The 24,025-nt window shown below is 35.5% G+C and overlaps 1 protein-coding gene across 3 annotated transcripts in view; it reads left to right on the plus strand.

The window, feature by feature from the left end:
• Nucleotides 1-24,025, plus strand: part of LOC148941834 (uncharacterized) — a 102,040-nt gene that overhangs the window by 55,453 nt on the left and 22,562 nt on the right. For all 3 annotated transcript variants that reach the window (XM_089102872.1, XM_089102874.1, XM_089102873.1), the window contains exons 9-14: nucleotides 493-719; nucleotides 3,703-3,904; nucleotides 6,450-6,655; nucleotides 11,270-11,422; nucleotides 14,844-14,997; nucleotides 17,627-17,797. In XM_089102872.1, the coding sequence (XP_088958998.1) occupies nucleotides 493-719; nucleotides 3,703-3,904; nucleotides 6,450-6,655; nucleotides 11,270-11,422; nucleotides 14,844-14,997; nucleotides 17,627-17,797 (1,113 nt within the window). The remainder of the gene's footprint in view (nucleotides 1-492; nucleotides 720-3,702; nucleotides 3,905-6,449; nucleotides 6,656-11,269; nucleotides 11,423-14,843; nucleotides 14,998-17,626; nucleotides 17,798-24,025) is intronic.

Raw genomic sequence — 24,025 nt, forward strand, 5'->3', positions numbered from 1 at the left:
TTCCACAGTTTTCACAACAGAGAGCGACAAAGATGAAAGTCAAGAGAAATGTCAGCCACTAGACGCAGGCAAATTTGAAGAAATAGAACTGACAATACAAATGGTCTACAAAAAACTAAAAAATCTAAACCCTATAGTGAAAAAGCATTTGATTATTTAAATTTTTGTAGATGGAGGCGCAAGCCTGTTTTCGCAATATATTATTATTATTATAAGTAGAATCAAATATTATAGGATGAATCTTGTTGATATTCCTCTATTAGATGGGAATAAGGTGTCTTTGATTGTTGGATTTCGCGATTATTCTTTTTCCTTACAATCCACTACTAATTTTATTTTTTTAAGTTTTTTTCTTTTCCTTTTTCATTTTTTTTCTTTCCTTATTTTTATTCTATTTCTATTATTATTTCTATTATTCTATTTTTTCTATTTCAGATTTATTCTGTTCCATTTCTTTTTATTTTTTAAGCTAATTTTTTTCTCTTATTTTAGCCATGAAAGTTCAATCACCGTCCCCAGAGCAAGCAGAAGTGGAGACAGAGAGCGGCAAAAAAATTTCCAGGCCTCCTAGTCGAGATTCAATATCCGCTATGACTGAAATCCCTAAAACTGATGTCAGAAAGGAATTGGAAGAGAATAGTCTTGGCCTCAGCTTGGAGGAGTTTAATAAAATCCTTACTATGGACACGTTGCCTGATGTCTCTCTTGGAGAATTTTTGGTATGTTTGATTGTCCCTTTGTTCTTGCGGTATGTATAGACTCCAGATGGGTTCTGGGGAACAATAATTTTGATATCCTTGGTATTTTGAGCATTATCAACTTAACTTGCATGCAATATTCTCCACGAAATTTAAAGTATAACGTCGTTTGTTACTGTTTTGTCCAAAGAGTATGGGTAACTTACAAGAACGGGAACAGAATGCTAGTTTCGACTAAAAAAAATAACTCAGATGTTTGGTGATACTTGGCATCTTTTTTCGTGTTTTTTTCTTAAGAATAATTAATTTATTTTAGGTTGTTCTCCTGGTGATCGCTGTTCCTCACAGAAAAACGACTGCAAAGCTTGAGTTTTGTCATTACTGTGGATTCCATTTTTCTACTCTTGCTTCATGGACTTGTATTCCTTTTCTTCCAAACGATGTTTATTCCTTGTCTTCTTCAAATTAAAAAACTTAGTCGAGGCTCAGGCCACAAAAGTCCATTGTATCCACAACCCTCTCCATCCTATCACCCCCCCATAATAATGATGTTTTACCAAAAGTCGTCGCTTTTGGTATACCCTCGGCTTACTGGATTTTTACCGGATTTTGATTTCGTCCCTTAAAAAATTAATTAATTAAAATTAATTTAATTTGTGTAGTTGGTAAAATGAGTGTAGCAATAAGAGTCTGATGTCAGTTCTTGACCAAAAAACGATGACAAGTGTTGCAAAATGCTAGATGGCGTTGGTGGCTGACCCCAGTGTCAGTTTCCACTCTTATAAGTAATCTATACTGTTTGGTCTTAGACGTTCTAGTTTTAGACGTTTTACTGTTTTTTTTCGCTTGTAACCATCGTTATCAGACCGTTTTTATTGGTGGGGATTCGTACAAGAAATTTAAACTGGAAGATAGATCGACAATCATCTGTTTAATAAAGAAATTGTTATTTTCTATTCTTTGAATTGTACTGAAATTCTTGTACTGAAATCAGCGTTGTCAGTTTTGTTGGAGATTTTTGGCCGTTAAACGTTCAGCGTCAGCCTTGTTGAGGATTTTCGGCTGTTCAACGTCAGGTTTGTTGGGAATTTTCAACCGTTCAACGTTCAGCATCAGTTTTGTTGGGGATTTTTGGTCGTTCAACCTCTGTTTTGTTGGAGATTTTCGCCCGTTCAACGTTCAACAAACGTTGTTTAATAAAGAAATTGTTATTTTCTATCCTTTGAATTGTACTGTAATTCTTATACTGAAATCTGCGCTCTGTGTCAGTTTTGTTCAACGTCAGTTTTGTTAGGAATTTTTGACTGCTCAACGTTCAACATAGTCTTGTTGGGGATTTTCGGCCGTTCAACCTCTGTTTTGTTGGAGATTTTCGCCCGTTCAACGTTCAACGTCAGTTTTGTTCGGGATTTTCGGCCGTTCAACGTTCAACGCCAGTTTTGTGGAGGATTTTTGGCCTTTCAACGTCAGTTTCGTTGGAGATTTTCGGCCGTTCAACGTCTGTTTTGTTGGGGATTTTCCCCCAATCAACGTTTAATTTTAGTTTTGTTTTGGATTTTGGGTCATTCAACGTTCACCGTCAGTTTTGTTGGGGATTTTCGGCTGCATTTGTTTTTGAAAATTTTTCTGTTAATTCGTAGAAATGACATTTTTATAAATAGGATTTGTAGACTTGCTGGCTTGACAAGGATATATTGCTTAATAAAGGCATTGGAATAAAAAGCTACGGCCGGCCGAAGGCATCGAACGTTAAGGAACTTATAGCATTCAACGTTTGTTTGGTTGGGGATTTTCGTCCGTTTAAGGTTCAACGCCTGTTTTGTTGGGGATTTTCGTCCGTTTAACGTTCAGCGTTTGTTTTGCGGGGGATTTAAAATTTTGCAACTTCGGTTGCAGATTTTGTTTTTTGTTGATAAAGCGGTTCTTAATATGTGTTGACATGGCTGATTGACAAGGCCTCTTGGATTATTTAACATGTTGACATGATTATTTTATTTTTATTTACATTTGTGCATTGAATATACAGGCAAGGCTGTATCCAGGGGGGAGAGGGTTTGAACCCCCTCCCCCCCCCCAAAAAAAAAATCTGATTTGTTAAAAGGTAATAAGTATGCATAAAGGCACATTTTTAATGCTTTTTTAAAGCCCTCCCCCCCCCGCCGTCCTGAACAAAAATCCTGGATAAGGCCTTCATACTAAGATAGTCATTCTACAGTGTGAGGTAGAACAAATTACACCACAAATGTCTTTTGAATATCCCAAAACCGTACTTAAAGGCCCGAGCAAAGAGAATGGGTAGTCTAAAAGAGTGAAAACTGGCAATAGTATTGGCAACTCTGGCAGAGAAAAACTCTTAACACCATCTAGCGTACGGCAACACTTGGCTTTTTTTTCAATCGTTTTTCCGTCAGGACCTGAGGTCAGACTGTTCATACTACACCAAGGAACTAATTTCATACTACACACCAGTAAACTACACCAAATTTACTGACTATACAAATTATATTAATTATTCTTGCTATTACACTGAAGATAAAAACGTCAGGCGTGGCCCAATAGTAGATGGTGTTGAATGTTTTTTTCTTTTTTTTACTACAACGCCAGTTCCCATTTTTATAAGTTACCCAGTGGGCCCGAGCTTCAATCCAAAAATAAAAAATAAATGTTTTGAAAGATTTTTAAGAGTCTTTTACCATGAATTTGGACCTGCTAAGAACTAATATCTATTTCAGTATTACTCTAGACTTCAATGTTGCCCCCAAAAAAAACGCATAAAAAGCAAATTTCGCGGGAAAATGCTGGAAAATTTGCTTTATTTTGAAAATGTTTTGGTGGACTCTGCTTCGATTGTAAATATAGCGTTGATTTTCATGAAGTCTTTGGGGGAAGGGGGAGCTACTGAAACCCTACTGCCTTCTCTATTTATTATCGTCTTGATTTGAGAGCCTAGTTTTGAAAAGAAATAAGGTCAATTGAATCCGAAAAATTGCCCTTTGTTTTTCAGGAGGACTTCGAAGGCATAACTGATGAAAGTGATACAAAGGAAAGTGGTTCCAAATTCAGCAAGTTCTTCTCTGCGAGTAACCTCACAGACGAATCATCAAAGACTGACTCCCTATTGGTCAAATTGGGATTAAAAGACACCAAAGCTGGAGAGATGAGAAAACCAGTCGACCCGAATACAATACTTGGCGAGTTTTTGAAAGGTAATTAAAAGTCGTAATTAGAATTAATGAAAAATAATAGTCGTATTAATGTAAAAGTTTTTTGAAAGATAATTAAAAGATGTAATTAAGTTATAATTATAGTAAATTAAATTATAGTAAATTAAATTATAGTAAATTAAATTATAATAAATTATAAGATGGTAATTAGATTATAAAGGTAATTAATATCATATTAATCACTTAAGTTTCTGTTAATTTAAATTGAATTAATGAAAAATATTTAAATTAAGTTACAATTGTCCAAATAGAATTGTCAAACAACACAATTTTCTACAAACATTGGTTGTTAAATTACAAAGCTCATTTTTAACTAATTAAATTGATAAACTTAATTTGGGTTAATAGAAAACAATAGTTAAAATCATCGGATTTTTTTAAATAGTATGATACTTAAACTAAAATGTATTTAAAGGCCAGCTCAAAGGGTATGGTTAATTTATAAGAAAGGAAGCTGGTGTTTTTTTTTGTTTTTTTTTTTAAGCTTGGTTATCGTTTTTCTGTCAGTAACTATGATCAGACACTATTTACTACACTAGTTTTACCAACTGCATAATTTAAATTAATTATCGTTATTATTGCACTGAAAAAATGTCAAAGTTTTGCTAAACGTTAGATGGCGTCATTTTTTTTTTCTACGCTGAAGACTATTTGTTTTATTTATATGTTTTATTATACGCTGAAGACTATTTGTTTCTACGCTGAAGACTATTTGTGAAATATTCGTTTGATTTTTCGTTTTCTTCTTTTTCCTTTATTGGCCATAGACCCGTTTTGTCATTTTCATATTCATTTCTTTGCTTTGTAATGGCTGGCCAGTTTGGCTTTATTTCTTTTATTCGGTCTTCCTTCATCTTTAAAACGCGGTCTAGCCATCTTAAGCTTTCTTTCAATAAAAGCCATGTAAAGTCTAATCGAGCCAAAATTTTCGGACAGCTTACTGTTTGAAATACTGTCAGACATACCCCTTAACCATTCCTCTGGAAAGCATTTAGCAAACCTTCCTCAGCCTTCCCAAGTGCTCACCTGTCAAAGCAAAAATTGAGCACTGCCAGTATCTGCCAGTATCAGCACTGCCAGTATCGTAGCTTCCAATTTTCTAGTCTTGGTTCGTGGACTTATTTTCTTATTCTTCCAAACTTTGTTTATTCTTTTTCTAAGTGATTTAGTATTCCGAAAATTAAAAACTGTGTTGCGGCTCAGGCCACAAAAGTTCATTGCCCCCACAACCCACAAAAGTCCATTGCCCCCCCCCCCCTGAAAAAAAGAATGATATAGGACAAATAGCCCTTTGGCAATTGGTACCCCCTCGGCTTGCTGGACTTTACCTGCTTTTCATTTCGTCCCACGTGAATCACCAAAAAAACAACCTTTGGCTATTTGTCTTAGTTTTGGCAACTGCATTTTTAGTACAGATTTAATATGATTATTTTCGATAATTCTTACCCCGCCCTCCAAAGCGTTCACGCTTCCAAACCATTCTTGACCACCTTGAACCATATTGAATTTCTAGGCAGTTATTAGTCAAATTGTCTAATAAAATTAGTTTTCTTTTATAAAAAATAATTATATAAAATATTATTATTTTCTAAGATCGAACTTTTTGGCCAGTCATAGAGGATCTAACGAAAATTTTAATGTAATTTTAATATGTTAATATTAATATATTGTATAATAATAAAACTAATAGGAATCAAAACTAATGTATTAAGTTAAAGGATAGGATAAAGATCCTCCTGAGTCATTGCTGGCGCATAGGACATAGAATTAACGTTTCAGTTGCTGGGTCTTTTTACAGGGACAAGTAGGAAGCTTGTCGCCCAACCTTGCTGCAGCGGGGATCGAAGCCTGGTGCTCCATATTGGCAAACGAGCATCAATCCACTGTGCTACAACAGATTATATATTAAATTAGTTTTTTTTAAATAAAATTAGTTTCTTTATTATTATTTCTAAATAATTATTTAGAAATGGTGTAGGTATTTTAGAATTTTATTATATAGTTTTTAGAAATTTATAGTGTTGCCTTTTGAGAGGGTCAACCAATGAACTAGTACGATAAATATGCCCAAAAAGGGTATTTTTCAATGAAAATGCTCCAAAAAGGGTATTTTTTGAAATCTAAGGTGGGGAGGGACAAAAAGAAAATCCAAAGAGTAAATTATGCAATTTGTCCATTTTTTACATGCAGGATTTATCATTGGGAAAGGAAGGAATGTTTGATCCTGGGAGTGTCTGAAAAGGCTAAGATTAAATTTTGGGGAATGTTGAGGGGTATGTTGAGCTAAATTCAAAGATACTCTGTGAATCCAAGTTATCAAAAAGGTGTATCTGCAATATCTTAGGAATTTTTAACGGTATTAACTTGAAACTTTCTGAGCCACGACTATTGCAATTACATTTACATATTTTTGCGTAAATAAATACTAATTTTTGTTATTCAGGTTTTCTCTTTCATCATTTTTTATTTATTTTTTCAATAATTAGGCAATTTTAATCTGATTTTAATTTTCATTCTGCCTTTTAAGGAGCTCAAAAGCGTGCAGATGTTCCCCCTCCGCCACCCCTAAACCAGAAGTTACCAACTAAAGCCCTACGCCTGGAAGACTTGGAAAGTGGTGTAGCTAGCCAAAAGAAAGAGGGAGAGAGAAATATTAAACCGGAGGCCGAGATGGATGCTTTCAAAAAACTTTTGGCTCAAGTTGAAAGTAAAGGGCTAGCTAATGGGCAACTGGTAAGCAATCAATTATATTGATTCAGTACTCTGCATATACTTTTTGGCAAACTAGAAAGGAAGTGATGTAAGAGGCGTTTGAAAGAGAGAGACAGAAATACAAAACCTTAGGCCGAAACGGTTGCTTTCAAAAAAGCTTTTGACTCAAAGGGAAAATAAAGGGCAAGCTAACGGGCAACTGGTAAGCTATTAATTATGTTGATTCAGCACCCTACATTTGCCCTTTCATGAAATGAAAACACAGTAGTGTAAAGGGGATTAATAGAGGGATATAGAAATGTAAAACCAGAGTCTGAGATGGATGCTTTCAAAAAACTTTTGCCTCAAGTTGAAAATAAAGGGCTGGCTAAGGGGCAAATGGTAGGTAAACAATATCGATTCATTATTCTCCATATACCCTTTTGCAAACTAGAAAGGAAGTGATGTAAGAGGGATTTGAAGGAGAGAGACACAAATACAAAACCTTAGGCCGAAACGGTTGCTTTCAAAAAAGCTTTTGACTCAAAGGGAAAATAAAGGACAAGCTAACGGCAACTGGTAAGCTATTAATTATGTTGATTCAGCACCCTACATTTGCCCTTTCATGAAATGAAAACACAGTAGTGTAAAGCGGATTAATAGAGGGAGATAGAAATGTAAAACCGGAGTCTGAGATGGATGCTTTCAAAAAACTTTTGACTCAAGTTGAAAGTAAAGGTTTGGCTAATGGGCAACTGGTAAGTAAATAATATCGATTCAGTACTCTTCGTATACCCTTTTGCGAACTAGAAAGAAGTGATATAAGAGGGGTTTGAAGGAGAGAGACAGAAATACCAAATCTTAGGCCGAGATGGGTGCTTTCAAAAAGCTTCTGATTCAAAGGAAAAATAAAGGGCTAGCTAACGGGCAACTGGTAAGCTATCAATTATATAGAGTCAGTGCCTTACATTTACCCTTTCACAAACTGGAAAAGAAGTTATATAAAGGGGGTTGATAGGGGTATACAGAAATATAAACCCGCAGGCCGAGACGGTTGCTTTCAAAAAAGCTTTTGACTCAAAGAGAAAGTAAAAGGCTATCTAAAGGGCAACTGGTAAGCTATCAATTATATAGAGTCAGTAGCATAGATTTACTCTTTCACAAACTGGAAAGATAGTGGTATAAAGGCGTTGCTAGGGGGAGACTGCTTGGCTATAAATAATATAACTTCATTTGCCTATTTGCATAATCAACGTCTCGCTTAGGAAGGGGGTGCAAATATTTGTATTTCTTAACGTGACAGACTAGCAATCGTCACTTACTCACGAGTTTGTTGGGGGGTGGGAATGGTAAGAATGGCATGAACTTGGAAACACTCCAAATTAGGATCCGAGCTATTTTGAGCCTAAGTAACTGAGGCTATCCTCCAATCTGATGTTAGGAGAAGGGATAATGCCTCCTTGGAAAAATTCAAAATAGAAGTCTGAAAATGAACTTCTTCGTGTTTTTGAAACATTTATTATTTGCTGAATTATACGGAAAAATATTATTATATGCGGAAATATTAAACATACGCGGAACGCTAAAAGTATACAAATTCTCAATTTTAGGGTGGGGAGGTGGACGAACCATAGGCTCTGTTGATAGTAGAATACACTAGATTACGCTAATTTGTCACTAAAAAAAACACCACTATTTCATGAGTGGTAGTTTCTGAATATTATCGTATAAATTAGGGAAAACAACTTTCCGTCTACTTTCCTCCTTGACGGTGGGGACGGGGGGTGGGGTAAGAAATATTTAATGTCTACTTATTTCAGAAAAAAGAAGGCATCTTTAAGTTAATTTTCCTCATGAAATTCAACCTTGATGTTGTTCCATTCAACCTTGATAGGATTTGCGTCAAAATGGATATACTTTTTAAGATACCTTAATGGAATATGACTTAAACCGCGAAGAACTTTATTTATTCGTCTTTTTTTCTTTTTTTTCTGTTAATTCTTTTTTTTTCTGTGGATTTATGCAATGAGCTAAGGTAATTTTATGGCTTATATGGTAATTTATGTATGGTATACTTATCGTAATATATGATATAATACTATGATAATTTTCTGTTAGATTTTAGGAAAAAACTTTTCCTTTTACTCAAATATCTATTTACTCTTGTCAAATTACTTAGCTATTACAAATTTTTAATATCCTATCGCTATTTTTATGAAATAACATAATTGTTCTTGCTTATTAGATATGTACATGTCGAGGCACATTTCTTAAACTTCTTAGTTCTTGATTTAAAACAAACGTATCTAGTGAAGCAGTGTTGACTTCTTGAAACACAAGAATCCCAGGTTTATAATTATTTATAATTTATGACTATTTATAATTGTTACGAAAAACTCACTTGTATTTAATCAAAAGTGAATTAGCTTAGAACTTTTCCTCGTAAAATTTTGAAAATAATTGTCACACACGTGGGCGCCCATATGGGGGGGCGGGGGGGGGGGGGCTCTTGCCCCCCCAGGCTGAATGATGCTGACGTATTTTTATATTTTTTTTTCTGAGATTTGTATTATATAGCATTAAAAGTAGCAATTAGACGAAGTTTGCCCCCCCCTGGAATTCAGCTTATGGGCGCCCATGGTCACACATAAACACTTTTGGGGATATATTGGCATTTCCTTTCGTTTGGGAAAATCCTCTGTTATATCCATTTCTATTTAAGGTCTTTCTGGGAAAGGGGGGGGGGATAATTTGGAGTTACTATGGAAGGTACTTGTACCTTACCTTACTGCTCAAGTTGTTCATTCGTTGGTGCATTATAGAACCGGTTGTTTTCGTTAGTTTCTTTCAGCTTAGAGTGGGACAAGACAAAGAGACGTGACAGAAACTATGGAACATATATACTTTGGGATATATATTTGTACATTATGGAGGGGGGGGCTAAATGTTTGTGACTTTTGTAAGTTTGTAAAAAAATAATAATACATAATATGCAGAATGATTGTACCTAACGCATTAGGCATGCTGACCCGCTATACTTTACCCCCGCCATGGGCGCCCATATGGGGGGGGGGGGGCCGGGAGGGGCTCTTGCCCCCCCCCTGGCTGAATGATACTGCCTTATTTTTATATTTTTGTTCTGAGATTTCTACTATATAGCATTAAAAATGTCAATTAGATGCGGTTTGCCCCCCCCTGGAATTCAGCTTATGGGCACCCATGACCCCCGCCCCCCTAATGTACAAAAAAATAGCCCAAATTTGTTTCTAAGTATTATATTTTTATCTTACTTTGGTATATTTCATTAAGATTGAGTGTCAGAGAAATATATTAGAAGAACATTAGATTGGGCGTATTATCATACAAGTACCCTATGGAATAGCGTACTATCAGAAAAACGCTTTCCATCTGCTCATCTCGTTTGGGGGGGGGGCTTTAGTAAATGAATATTAATTTCTAAAAAGACATTTAAGCTTGTGTTTCTAACAAAGTATAATCACCTACGGAACAAGTACTGACAAAACCTATCCTCTACACACAAAAAAAGTGACCCTTTGTATACCTATGTGAACCTGGCAACTAAAAACCGTAGTTACACAATTCATCCCGGTCACTCGTCGCCTGAATCACGCTCTAGCATAATTTATTGGCTCGGAGCAAAGTATTTTGGCTCGGAGCGATTAAGTAGTACAGCACTTTGCGTCAAGAGGCGCTGAGGTACGTGGGGTCACTTTTGGAGAGTTTTGTCAGTACTTGTTCCGTAGGTGATTATACTTTGGTTTCTCATGAAGTTCTACCTTGATGCTATTTTGTTAAATCTAAATAAGGTTTGGTACAATTTACATACAATTTGTAAGTTACCTTAATCAAATATGACGTAAACCGTAAAGGAATTAAGTTTGTCAATTTTATTTCTTCCTGTTCTTCTTTTTTTCTTTATTGTTTTTTTGTTGATGTTCTGTTGATACTTTTTTTCCTCTGGATTTTTAATATCTTGATTTGATTGTGCTGGTTCTTTTCTGTTAGTTTGAATTTTCGGTCAATTCTTTTCGTTTTACACAAATATTTCTTTACTCTTTTCTAATTTTTACAAATATTTAATATCTAATTACTCTTTGATCAAATATAATAATTGTACTAGCATCTAAGATATATACATGTCGAGGTAAATTTTTGAAATTCTAAATTGCTTATTTAAAACAAACAGAACTGGTGAACCTCTTTGAAAACCTCTTTGAAAACTTCTGAAAACACGATAAACCTCTAATTTTTAACTCAGAATTTTTTTTATTTTTTTTTACTCAAAAATAAATATCTGGAGAAGATAGAGGTTTAGAGCTTTTCCGCGCAAAACCCTGGAAAATAATGGCTATACAAACACTTTGGGGAGATTCAGATGTTTAGATATACTTGATGCCCCAAATTGAGGGGGAAAAGGTGCAGTTTTGATTATCCTCAAGACCATATCCAGGATTTTTGTTGGGGGGGGGGGCATAATTATATTTTTTTTTAGAAAAAAATCAAAAATTTGTTTATATGCATTTTTGGTGCGCTTTTAGGAGTCGGACAACAATTTCGAGGGGGTTTAACCCCTTCCCGGCCTTGATTATCTCCGGCCTTGATTATCTTATTTGAAAGTCTTTTCATTCTTTTTAGCCAAATCAGCCAGCTAAAGCACTACCCAAAACGGCAATAACTGAAGAAGAATTTCTCTCATCAGTGATTGGTGGACCGAAGAAAACCCATGCACATTCTTTACAAGCGGCCAACCAATCAGGAGTTTCCAATGGTCCCTTTGTTAAACTAACCGTAAGCAAACAGTTTTTGTTTATTATAATTTTAAGGTATAGTTAATGTTTTTGCAATTACGATGATATGCCTCTGTAGACCTGGAGCTTCCAAACGAGAATTTAATTTAATATTATTTTAATATCGTTTTTGGAGACTGGGTTAGTATGTTCCGTTCAGGGTTGCCATCCCTAGTGATTTATTACTATTGATTTATTTATTTTTTATTTTGTCTAAAAAGAAAAGTCACTAAATTAGCACACAAATCACTATTATATTGAAGAAAATCACCAAATCAACCAAGCAATCACTAAAATCTAGTGATTTTCTTTCACCGGGTTCCGGGCAAAAAAAAACTTCAAAACACATAAAAAATTTAATGTGTATTTTTGTTACGTTTTAGCCCCCTAATCCCCCCTCCCTGGATACGTTCTTGATGGTACATAATACACAAGACCATAAGCTTTTTATTAACTCTTTTTTCAGCTCACTGACTTGTTTGTACTTTTGTCACATATTTGTAACCAATTAAGTGATAGATTGATACATCTTTATATGTCATTTTGTTGCTCTGAAGTCTTTCTGAATCTTGTTTCATTGTCTTAACGAAAAAAATATGTTAAATTCTGTAAAAAAAAAAAAAAAAAACGAAAATTGAGTGTTTAGTTTCAAATAGCCAAAATACCCGTCAACTTTAGACCCGTCATATGAACAAAAATGGCACTTGAGATAGCACCTGTCTGCATAACCACAGGTAACGAAGTGATAGTATGATTTCGTTTATTGCTTGGTTTATTGAAGAATCAATTTCGTAATTCAAAACTATAAAAATAGCTCATGAGAAAATGGTAGAAACTATGATATGTTATACCTGGGAACTATCACTCTTCTTTACTAAATTGTGAATGAACCTTTGTTTTGCTGGACGAAGCCCCCTTACGCAAGCGGCACCTGGTGCTTACGAAGCACCGCGGCAAGTCAGAGTGCACTCTAGTCCATTTCTAGTCCATCGCACAGGTACGCCTTTCACTGTCACGACATTCAACTCGGCATGAACACTTGATATCATAAAAATCTTGAGCAACTGAGAGAAAGCTGTTGGAGGTTTCTATTAATCTGCACCACAATCTCGTTGTCTTGCAGTTTCAATCTCCAGTCTGAAGGGTCGACCGAGTTTCCTTGCTAGATCTGAACCGGACAGCAGACCCGTAGCGAGTGGTTACATAAAAGAAGCTCTTCTTTTTGCATGCAGAGTCCTTTCTTCTGTGAAAAAGACCTGTGGACCAATAGTTCCTACTTGTCTACTTGCCGCAAATGGGTAGAATCCTTCATTAATGGACCTCCTTCATAGCAGACAAACACGACGACACAAACACAACGACAAACACGACGACACGACGCTCCAGGATACCTTGTTTGTATTTAATGAACGTATGAAGCAAATATAACCTTATCAGTTGATCCTTACATCCATTGGGCTCGATGTAGAAGAGTACCACCCTCCAAAATCAAAATCGCCACACTCGAAAGTCTTGACGGTGACAGACTATCAAACACACAAGCTTAAAAAACAGCTCTGGCAAGTTCTGGACTTCTGGAACTTGCGGAATTCCAGAACTGGAACTCTGGAACTCCAGAACTTGAGTTTGCTTTTCTCTAGAGCCCGTCAATTAAAAGTTTAAAATATGTTTGTTTCATGTATAGAACAAAGAAAGTGCGTATCCACTTAACGTATACGCTGTTCAAAACTGATATAGGAACACGTATCAAACAATTATTTTCCACAACTTTCTATCGTTCCATCTTTCGTAATTTAAATTAACAGTGAAGTTAAAAAAAAAATGTTTCGTGACAAGCTACGAGTGCCGTTTTTGGATATACTCTCAGCAATTTTTTCTGATCAGGATAGTCAAGAAGCCTTTCTTTTTATCAATTTGTTCCTAGTTAGGCTACTTTTTGTGGCCTAGGTCGATTTTGCATGTATTATTAAGCATTTTTTTCTAATCAGGATATTTAAGAAAGCTTTTCTTTATCAATTTCGTCCAGATTAGGCTACTTTTTATCGCATTTACCTCCTACTATAAGTACTAGCAGAAGCGACAAAGTACTGTCTTAAAAAATCTTCCGTGACAAGGGCAAGCCCAACCTTTCTGTTTGTCTACTCGTAATAAAATATCCTCTGGGGATTTTTATTTGTAGAGATACTTTTTGTGACATGCGCAGTCCAAAGAATTATAGCAGAGTATCTTTTGGATTTCGGAAATTTGCTGCTGGCCATGAAAAAAGTCTTAATTTTTAATTGCGAATAACGTTTAATTTTTTATTTTGCTACTTGAGTTGCAATTAGTTGGGCTTGACAATATGATTCTTTGGGATTGTAGGCACGATAGTCATTTTATGATCATAAGGCGTATATTATAGGTTGAAAAGTATAGATAACTTATAAGAGTGCGAACTGGTGCTAATATCGATTAAACGCTCAACCCCATCTAGCGTTTGGTGATACTTGGCGTTTTGTCAGTGTAATAATAAGAACAATTAATCTAATTTGTGTAATTGGTAAACTGTAGTAATGAGTGTTTGATCTCAGTTTCTGACATAAAAAAGGGCCACAAAGCATGAAAAAATTTCAATTGCCGCCAAATGCTAGATGGCGTTGATGGTTCTTTTTTTTTGACGACACTAGAGCCAGTTTCCACTCTTGTAAGTTACCCTTACACTTTGTTATAGGCCTTGAAGTACCAAGGACAGTAAAAATTAAATCTGATTGTTTAAATTGTAGAAGTAGAAACTTACGCAGCCTTACAAATTTTGAAAAGGCAGAAAAAATCGGGAATTCAATTTTATTCGGTTACAACCTTTTGGTAGTAGCTGGCAATAAATTAAAAAAAAAGAAATGTGGGTAAAAAATGAGCAAAAATGCTTATACCATATGGCACACAACAGCTTACGGAAGTCAGCTTTCCTTTCCTTAGCTTTCCTTTTAAGTGTAGTTGTCCTTGAAAATCAAGATATTGCTTTTGTTGGAATTTCTGTGATAGTGTTTTCAAGTTTATCTAATTAGTTTTGGTTATTTATTTTAACAGTTCAACCTGACGAAACTGACGAAAATATGGTAAGTTTTATGGTATGGTAAGTTTTATGGTAAAATATGGTAAGTTTTATGGTATGACGAAAATATGGTAAGCGCCATGGTATGGCGCTGCGAATAACTTCATATTTAGGAAAAACAAAGATATGTCTTAAATGGCTGGCTTCCAGGTATGATAGACCTGAAATTGATTTGGATGTCCTCACTACTTTAAAAATGATATGTAATGCTGTGGAAAACGGTAATATATGATATCTGGGACAAGATGTGAGGGGGGGCGAACCCAAAAAGCCACTCTTTGCACAAATGCATGCGTCAAATCACATTCTAATTAAAAAAAAATTTTCATAGTCGGCTATGCAGTCGTCACAGTCATCTGGAAGACCACCGTTGATAAATCAGCCGCCTCCTCTTATGGCAGGATACCCACCAATGTCTAACGACCACGGGTTGCCGTCACCCTATCAAGGATCGCAAAATGCAGAAGCTCATAATCTCCTTAGAGGTAAGCTAGCTCCGTTGATCTTTAATTATGAAAAAAATAAGCCTTATAATTTTTGTTAAATTTCGCATAAAAAATCAACAATAATTATGGAAATATGCATGTTTAGCACCATTGACCGCGGATTGATTGGCCATACACCACCCGATTTATTCCTTTAAACAGGGGTGACTGAAGGGGGGAGGGCGTTCTGCACTCTATGGATACTCGTAAGCAAATTAAGAATTTTCATTGTTCAACTAGAAAAAGTACGTTCTAGGGCTAGAATGAGAGAACGATTAAGATGGCTAGACACGTTTTGTGGATGAAGAATGACAAATTGCCAAAGACATTTCTTTTCTGCCAGCTCTCTAGGGCAAAACAAAAAGCAGGTCGCCTCTGAACAGGGTGCGAAGAAGTTGTAAGGAAGGTCTTAAACCAATCGGAACTTCTTAAGCTTTGAATAAACCCGGGTGGAAGATGGCGTAACTGGACTGGCTGTCTTGGTGCTGCGTGAGTTGTTAGTAGTAGTAGTAGTATTATGTTTTTTGTTTTTTTGTAAAAATTGAATCCAAAAAGGGAGAGATCTGCTTGTACTCGTACTGTAGCGAACATACCTTTAAATAAAGTTTCCCCTCGCATGACTGTCCAATACCAAGGAAAGCAGTCGAAAACCAACATAATCTCCACAGAACAGCCAAAGTTCGGCAAGGCTTTGATTAAAAACTGCACATTTCTGGCCCATAATTATGGTTCACAACCCTATTAGTCCACAAATGTAGACCTATCATAGTCCACGTGTAAAAAAGATTTCAATAAAACAAAAAGTGACGATGTGATATCAATAATGGCTCAGCAAAGAGATACCACTGGGCTATATAGGAGTGTGTGAGTATAGGCTTAGGAGTTTGTATCAGAACAAAACTGCTGGGGATAACCTTTTCCGACAAAATAAATCGTCCTTATGCTGTTTTTTGGCTATGTCCAAAATCTCAAAATTGTATAGTGGTTTTTTTTTGGCCGCCGTGAAAAAGTGGGGTAGCAAAGTAGCAATGCTACTCGGCAGTTTTCAAATCTGTTGGCAGATTTTGTCTGAAAATACATATTTACATATAAAAATACTTTTTGCTGAAAGGAGACCTGTCAAAACACAAGTTGTGCTGCTAAAATGTGCAGCTTGAAGCACTTGCTTGATGATGCCGTTGCAGTCTTCTCTGTTTGATAATCATGGCTGTGGGCTCGATGTTACAGCAGCGATGACGCACATCGACATTTGAGATTCTGTCGGGGTCCCGAATCCTCGGGGTCTTTCGTAAACAGTGGTGGTGGAAGACTTTCATATCGTGGAGATGAAGCGCCTTCAGTGGCCAAGTCTCAACTGCATAGAAGGGAACAGATTTAACAGCCGCTTTCTAGACACAATTTTTTCCCTTCAAACTGATCTCCCGTTGGTTCCACAAATGGCGGCGGAGAGAATATGGCTTAGGCTTTGTTGATTCTGTCAAATTATAACCCACACCCACAAATTTATTTTGGGGAAGGAGGAGGTCGCTAGTCCCAAAAACAGGCAAATTGAAAGTAAGATAATAAAAAAAAATATTAGAGTAATCCTAATTTCCTTGACATTTCAAGGGGGGGGGGGGGTATTCTTCCTTAGGCTGAATCAGAAAAATCAGAAGATTCAGATTCAGAAAAATCAGAAGAATCAGAAAAAGGCAGAAAATTTCCAAATAAAGATTGATGGGCAGTAAAGATGGCAGTAAAGGGCAGTAATTGATGAGGCAGTAAAGAGCTAAATAAAGAGTGTATTCTTTATTAAGGATCGACATTAACGATCCACCTTTGGCGCCGAAACAAAGAATAAGTAAAGATAAAGACTTAAAAATCCAAAATAAATATACCCCCCCCCCCAAAAAAAAAAAAAAAATACAAAAAAAACTAAAAAATCCAGCGATCTTGTTAAAACTTGATGAGCAGTGACTGTCCAGGTTTCGCGATATAAATTTCACACAAATGTAAGTATATAAACATTGCTTTTAGCTTTTTTTTTTTTAACTCACCGGCAACGCGTCGAAACTTTCCTTTTTCGTCATAAAACTTTATATGCAAAAAGGAAAAATCTATAAAGTAATTTTAATATTAAAGTTACACAAAATCACATAAAATCGGGAAGGATATTTCAAAAAATAGGCTGGTTCAAAAGGGATAATCCAAAGTTTCAGCAGGAATTTTGACGACGGTCAGATAAGTTTTCAAGCTATTTTGGTTAAAAATTTAATCTATCAGGGTCGCAAACTGGTGTAAGGAAGGGGGTATTTGCTTCCAATGCTGTTTTGCCTCCACTTTCCAGGTTATGGAAAATAAACTTTCGGCATTTTCGTTAAGAAAAGAACGAAAAAAGTACCCCCCCCCCGATAGATTCTAAAAAAAATTAATTTTTAATTGAAAAAAACATATTTTGAACATACAAATTTATTGTTGGGGGGCAGATTTGTCATTTTATCAATAGAATTACCAAAAAGGAGCATTTTCAGATGAATATAGGCGGCACCAAAAAATTTGAATCTTTTTATTTAAAAAATAGAAAAGTATATATAATTTCGATAGTAGTTAGATGAGTTTTGAAGGCATCATATTGTAAATTTGCTTTTAGCTGTTTCATTGGGTCACATAACAGTTCAAGATTTGTTGAAGCATGTCACCGATCCACGACTTGATCGACGTTTAATAAGTGCCGCAGATCAAGTCCTCAAAGTTGTGGCACCCCGAGAGTACGCCATCTACAAGGGACACTTTAATCCTGGCTTCCATGAGGCAGCAGTTCGTAAGTATCATTAGTTTCCCATTATGGTCTTTATTGCCATATGGTCCGAATCTATTATTTATTTTTGTTTCTTCTTCTTTTGTTGTTTGAGGTGTGTGAAGGAGTATAGTGGATTATTTGGATAGTTTTTTTTTTGGTCGTTACAGTGACTCCATGAGCAACTCATCAAGGAATTATGTATTTTTATTTATACATATATTTTTTTTTTGTATTATCAGTATTTCTGGTATACTTAATTTGTGCTATTAACTAGTATCAAAATTTTCTCTTTTTTTCTTCTATTCCTGGTATGCCACTAGGACAACTTGCCTTTGCAAGTTCATGGGCAGGCTAGAAGATTGAGGTGAATGACTTTGTTTTTTCATGTATTATATATATATATATATATATATATATATATATATATATATATATATATATATATATATATATATATATATATATATATATATATATATATATATATATATATATATATATATATATATATATATATATATATATATATATATATATATATATATATATATATATATATATATATATATATAACCTAAGGTTTCAAACAAGGTGAATAACTACTTGATTCCTTTTGTATGGTATTTTCAAATATACTAATCCATTCACTTGCAAACGCGCCCTTCCCCCCCCCCCCACCTTCTGTTTCCATATATAGCCCTAATGATATACCCCTTCGTTACATCATTGCAGTCATACCGTCTCGTTTCTAAACTAAGGCCGCTTTTCAAGGCCGTTATTTTCAAAACTGTCTGTCTTCTCAGTTTGCAATTTTAACTCCGTGTGTGATGGAGTGCATAATTTACCAAAATATTACCTGAAATGGTTTTTAAAAAGTGTGGAATAATCAGAAGAAACTTGATAATCTGATAAGTAAAAATCCTGGATATTATGAAGTTGATCATACTCATAATTCCTAAATCACACTGATTTGATAATCATAGGTGGTTTCAACTTCCCCTCAATACAGTGGATAATTCCGTGACTAGTGCTGTAGATTCACCTTTTGATGGGGGTAGCCCACCTCATATACAGAATAATTTATGTTCATTTAATGTTGCTCTTTACTTTTATTTGACAAAAAAAACTTGTGTTTTATTTATTTAATCCCTATAAGACCCATGCTAAATCGCCAACCAACCCACTTTCTTTGGTTGGAGCTTACCAATTAAAAGGGAAACAATCAGGCAGTAGTGTGTTTTGTTAATGTTGAAAAACTAAATAACCATGAAGATGTCAAGTTTTACGGATATTTGATGAGATGTTGCCAAAGTTTAGCCATTATTCTGCCATTTCAAAAGCCATTAAAAGGGGAATAACCAGGTGGTAGTGTCTTTTATTACTGTTGGAAAATTGGATAACCGTGAAGATGTCACGTTTTACGGATGTTTGATGACATGTTGCCAAAGTTTAGCCATTATTTTGCCATTTCAAAAGCCATTAAAAGGGGAATAACCAGGCGGTAGGGTCTTTTATTACTGTTGAAAAATTGGATAACCATGAAGATGTCACGTTTTACGGATGTTTGATGACATGTTGCCAAAGTTTAGCCATTATTTTGCCATTTCAAAAGCCATTAAAAGGGGAATAACCAGGAGGTAGTGTCTTTTATTACTGTTGGAAAATTGGATAACCATGAAGATGTCACGTTTTACGGATGTTTGATGACATGTTGACAAAGTTTAGCCATTATTTTGCCATTTCAAAAGCCATTAAAAGGGGAATAACCAGGAGGTAGTGTCTTTTATTACTGTTGGAAAATTGGATAACCGTGAAGATGTCACGTTTTACGGATGTTTGATGACATGTTGCCAAAGTTTAGCCATTATTTTGCCATTTCAAAAGCCATTAAAAGGGGAATAACCAGGAGGTAGTGTATTTTATTACTGGTTGAAAATTTGATAACCTTGAAGATGTCACGTTTTACGGATGTTTGATGACATGTTGCCAAAGTTTAGCCATGATTTTGCCATTTCAAAAGCCATTAAAAGGGGAATAACCAGGAGGTAGTGTCTTTTATTACTGTTGGAAAATTGGATAACCGTGAAGATGTCACGTTTTACGGATGTTTGATGACATGTTGCCAAAGTTTAGCCATTATTTTGCCATTTCAAAAGCCATTAAAAGGGGAATAACCAGGCGGTAGGGTATTTTATTACTGTTGGAAAATTGGATAACCATGAAGATGTCACGTTTTACGGATGTTTGATGAAATGTTGCCAAAGTTTAGACATTATTTTGCCATTTCAAAAGCCATTAAAAGGGGAATAACCAGGAGTTAGTGTCTTTTATTACTGTTGGAAAATTGGATAACCGTGAAGATGTCACGTTTTACGGATGTTTGATGACATGTTGCCAAAGTTTAGCCATTATTTTGCCATTTCAAAAGCCATTAAAAGGGGAATAACCAGGAGGTCGTGTCTTTTATTACTGTTGGAAAATTGGATAACCATGAAGATGTCACGTTTTACGGATGTTTGATGACATGTTGCCAAAGTTTAAGCCATTATTTTGCCATTTCAAAAGCCATTAAAAGGGGAATAACCAGGAGGGAGTGTCTTTTATTACTGTTGGAAAATTGGATAACCGTGAAGATGTCACGTTTTACGGATGTTTGGTGACATGTTGCCAAAGTTTAGCCATTATTTTGCCATTTCAAAAAACATTAAAAGGGGAATAACCAGGAGGTATTGTCTTTTATTACTGTTGGAAAATTGGATAACCATGAAGATGTCACGTTTTACGGATGTTTGATGACATGTTGCCAAAGTTTAGCCATTATTTTGCCATTTCAAAAGCCATTAAAAGGGGAATAACCAGGAGGTAGTGTCTTTTATTACTGTTGAAAAATTGTATAACCATGAAGATGTCACGTTTTACGGATGTTTGATGATATGTTGCCAAAGTTTAGCCATTATTTTGCCATTTCAAAAGCCATTAAAAGGGGAATAACCAGGAGGTAGTGTCTTTTATTACTGTTGGAAAATTGGATAACCATGAAGATGACACGTTTTACGGATGTTTGATGACATGTTGCCAAAGTTTAGCCATTATTTTGCCATTTCAAAAGACATTAAAAGGGGAATAACCAGGAGGTAGTGTCTTTTATTACTGTTGTAAAATTGGATAACCATGAAGATGTCACGTTTTACGGATGTTTGATGACATGTTGCCAAAGTTTAGCCATTATTTTGCCATTTCAAAAGCCATTAAAAGGGGAATAACCAGGAGGTAGTGTCTTATATTACTGTTGGAAAATTGGATAACCTTGAAGATGTCACGTTTTACGGATGTTTGATGACATGTTGCCAAAGTTTAGCCATTATTTTGCCATTTCAAAAGCCATTAAAAGGGGAATAACCAGGAGGTAGTGTCTTTTATTACTGTTGGAAAATTGGATAACCGTGAAGATGTCACGTTTTACGGATGTTTGATGACATGTTGCCAAAGTTTAGCCATGATTTTGCCATTTCAAAAGCCATTAAAAGGGGAATAACCAGGAGGTAGTGTCTTTTATTACTGTTGGAAAATTGGATAACCGTGAAGATGTCACGTTTTACGGATGTTTGATGACATGTTGCCAAAGTTTAGCCATTATTTTGCCATTTCAAAAGCCATTAAAGGGGAATAACCAGGAGGTAGTGTCTTTTATTACTGTTGGAAAATTGGATAACCTTGAAGATGTCACGTTTTACGGATGTTTGATGACATGTTGCCAAAGTTTAGCCATTATTTTGCCATTTCAAAAGCCATTAAAAGGGGAATAACCAGGAGTTAGTGTCTTTTATTACTGTTGGAAAATTGGATAACCGTGAAGATGTCACGTTTTACGGATGTTTGATGACATGTTGCCAAAGTTTAGCCATTATTTTGCCATTTCAAAAGCCATTAAAAGGGGAATAACCAGGAGGTAGTGTCTTTTATTACTGTTGGAAAATTGGATAACCATGAAGATGTCACGTTTTACGGATGTTTGATGACATGTTGCCAAAGTTTAAGCCATTATTTTGCCATTTCAAAAGCCATTAAAAGGGGAATAACCAGGAGGTAGTGTCTTTTATTACTGTTGGAAAATTGGATAACCGTGAAGATGTCACGTTTTACGGATGTTTGGTGACATGTTGCCAAAGTTTAGCCATTATTTTGCCATTTCAAAAAACATTAAAAGGGGAATAACCAGGAGGTATTGTCTTTTATTACTGTTGGAAAATTGGATAACCATGAAGATGTCACGTTTTACGGATGTTTGATGACATGTTGCCAAAGTTTAGCCATTATTTTGCCATTTCAAAAGCCATTAAAAGGGGAATAACCAGGAGGTAGTGTCTTTTATTACTGGTGGAAAATTGGATAACCATGAAGATTTCACGTTTTACGGATGTTTGATGACATGTTGCCAAATTTTATCAATTATTTTGCCATTTCAAAGGCCATTAAAAGGGGAATAACCAGGCGGTAGGGTCTTTTATTACTGTTGGAAAATTGGATAACCATGAAGATGACACGTTTTACGGATGTTTGATGACATGTTGCCAAAGTTTAGCCATTATTTTGCCATATCAAAAGCCATTAAAAGGGGAATAACCAGGAGGTAGTGTATTTTATTACTGTTGGAAAATTGGATAACCATGAAGATGTCACGTTTTACGGATGTTTGATGACATGTTGCCAAAGTTTAGCCATTACTTTGCCATTTCAAAAGCCATTAAAAGGGGAATAACCAGGCGGTAGTGTCTTTTATTACTGTTGAAAAATTGGATAACCGTGAAGATGTCACGTTTTACGGATGTTTGATGACATGTTGCCAAAGTTTAGCCATTATTTTGCCATTTCAAAAGCCATTAAAAGGGGAATAACCAGGCGGTAGTGTCTTTTATTACTGTTGAAAAATTGAATAACCATGAAGATGTCACGTTTTACGGATGTTTGATGACATGTTGCCAAAGATTAGCCATTACTTTGCCATTTCAAAAGTCATTAAAAGGGGAATAACCAGGCGGTAGTGTCTTTTATTACTGTTGGAAAATTGGATAAACCATGAAGATGTCACGTTTTACGGATGTTTGATGACATGTTGCCAAAGTTTAGCCATTACTTTGCCATTTCCAAGGCCATTAAAAGGGGAATAACCAGGCGGTAGTGTCTTTTATTACTGTTGAAAAATTGTATAACCATGAAGATGTCACGTTTTACGGATGTTTGATGAGATGTTGCCAAAGATTAGCCATTATTTTGCCATTTCAAAAGCCATTAAAAGGGGAATAACCAGGCGGTAGTGTCTTTTATTACTGTTGGAAAATTGGATAACCATGAAGATGTCACGTTTTACGGATGTTTGATGACATGTTGTCAAAGTTTAGCCATTATTTTGCCATTTCAAAAGCCATTAAAAGGGGAATAACCAGGCGGTAGGGTCTTTTATTACTGTTGAAAAATTGGATAACCGTGAAGATGTCACGTTTTACGGATGTTTGATGACATGTTGCCAAAGTTTAGCCATTATTTTGCCATTTCAAAAGCCATTAAAAGGGGAATAACCAGGAGTTAGTGTCTTTTATTACTGTTGGAAAATTGGATAACCGTGAAGATGTCACGTTTTACGGATGTTTGATGACATGTTGCCAAAGTTTAGCCATTATTTTGCCATTTCAAAAGCCATTAAAAGGGGAATAACCAGGAGGTAGTGTCTTTTATTACTGTTGGAAAATTGAATAACCATGAAGATGACACGTTTTACGGAGGTTTGATGACATGTTGCCAAAGTTTAGCCATTATTTTGCCATTTCAAAAGCCATTAAAAGGGGAATAACCAGGAGTTAGTGTCTTTTATTACTGTTGGAAAATTGGATAACCGTGAAGATGTCACGTTTTACGGATGTTTGATGACATGTTGCCAAAGTTTAGCCATTATTTTGCCATTTCAAAAGCCATTAAAAGGGGAATAACCAGGAGGTAGTGTCTTTTATTACTGTTGGAAAATTGGATAACCCTGAAGATGTCACGTTTTACGGATGTTTGATGACATGTTGCCAAAGTTTAGCCATTATTTTGCCATTTCAAAAGCCATTAAAAGGGGAATAACCAGGAGGTAGTGTCTTTTATTACTGTTGTAAAATTGGATAACCTTGAAGATGTCACGTTTTACGGATGTTTGATGACATGTTGCCAAAGTTTAGCCATTATTTTGCCATTTCAAAAGCCATTAAAAGG

This window comes from Artemia sp. Qi Xiang Cuo, chromosome 17 (assembly GCF_049724085.1).
Source record: "Artemia sp. Qi Xiang Cuo chromosome 17, ASM4972408v1, whole genome shotgun sequence".
NCBI lineage: Eukaryota > Metazoa > Arthropoda > Branchiopoda > Anostraca > Artemiidae > Artemia > Artemia sp. Qi Xiang Cuo.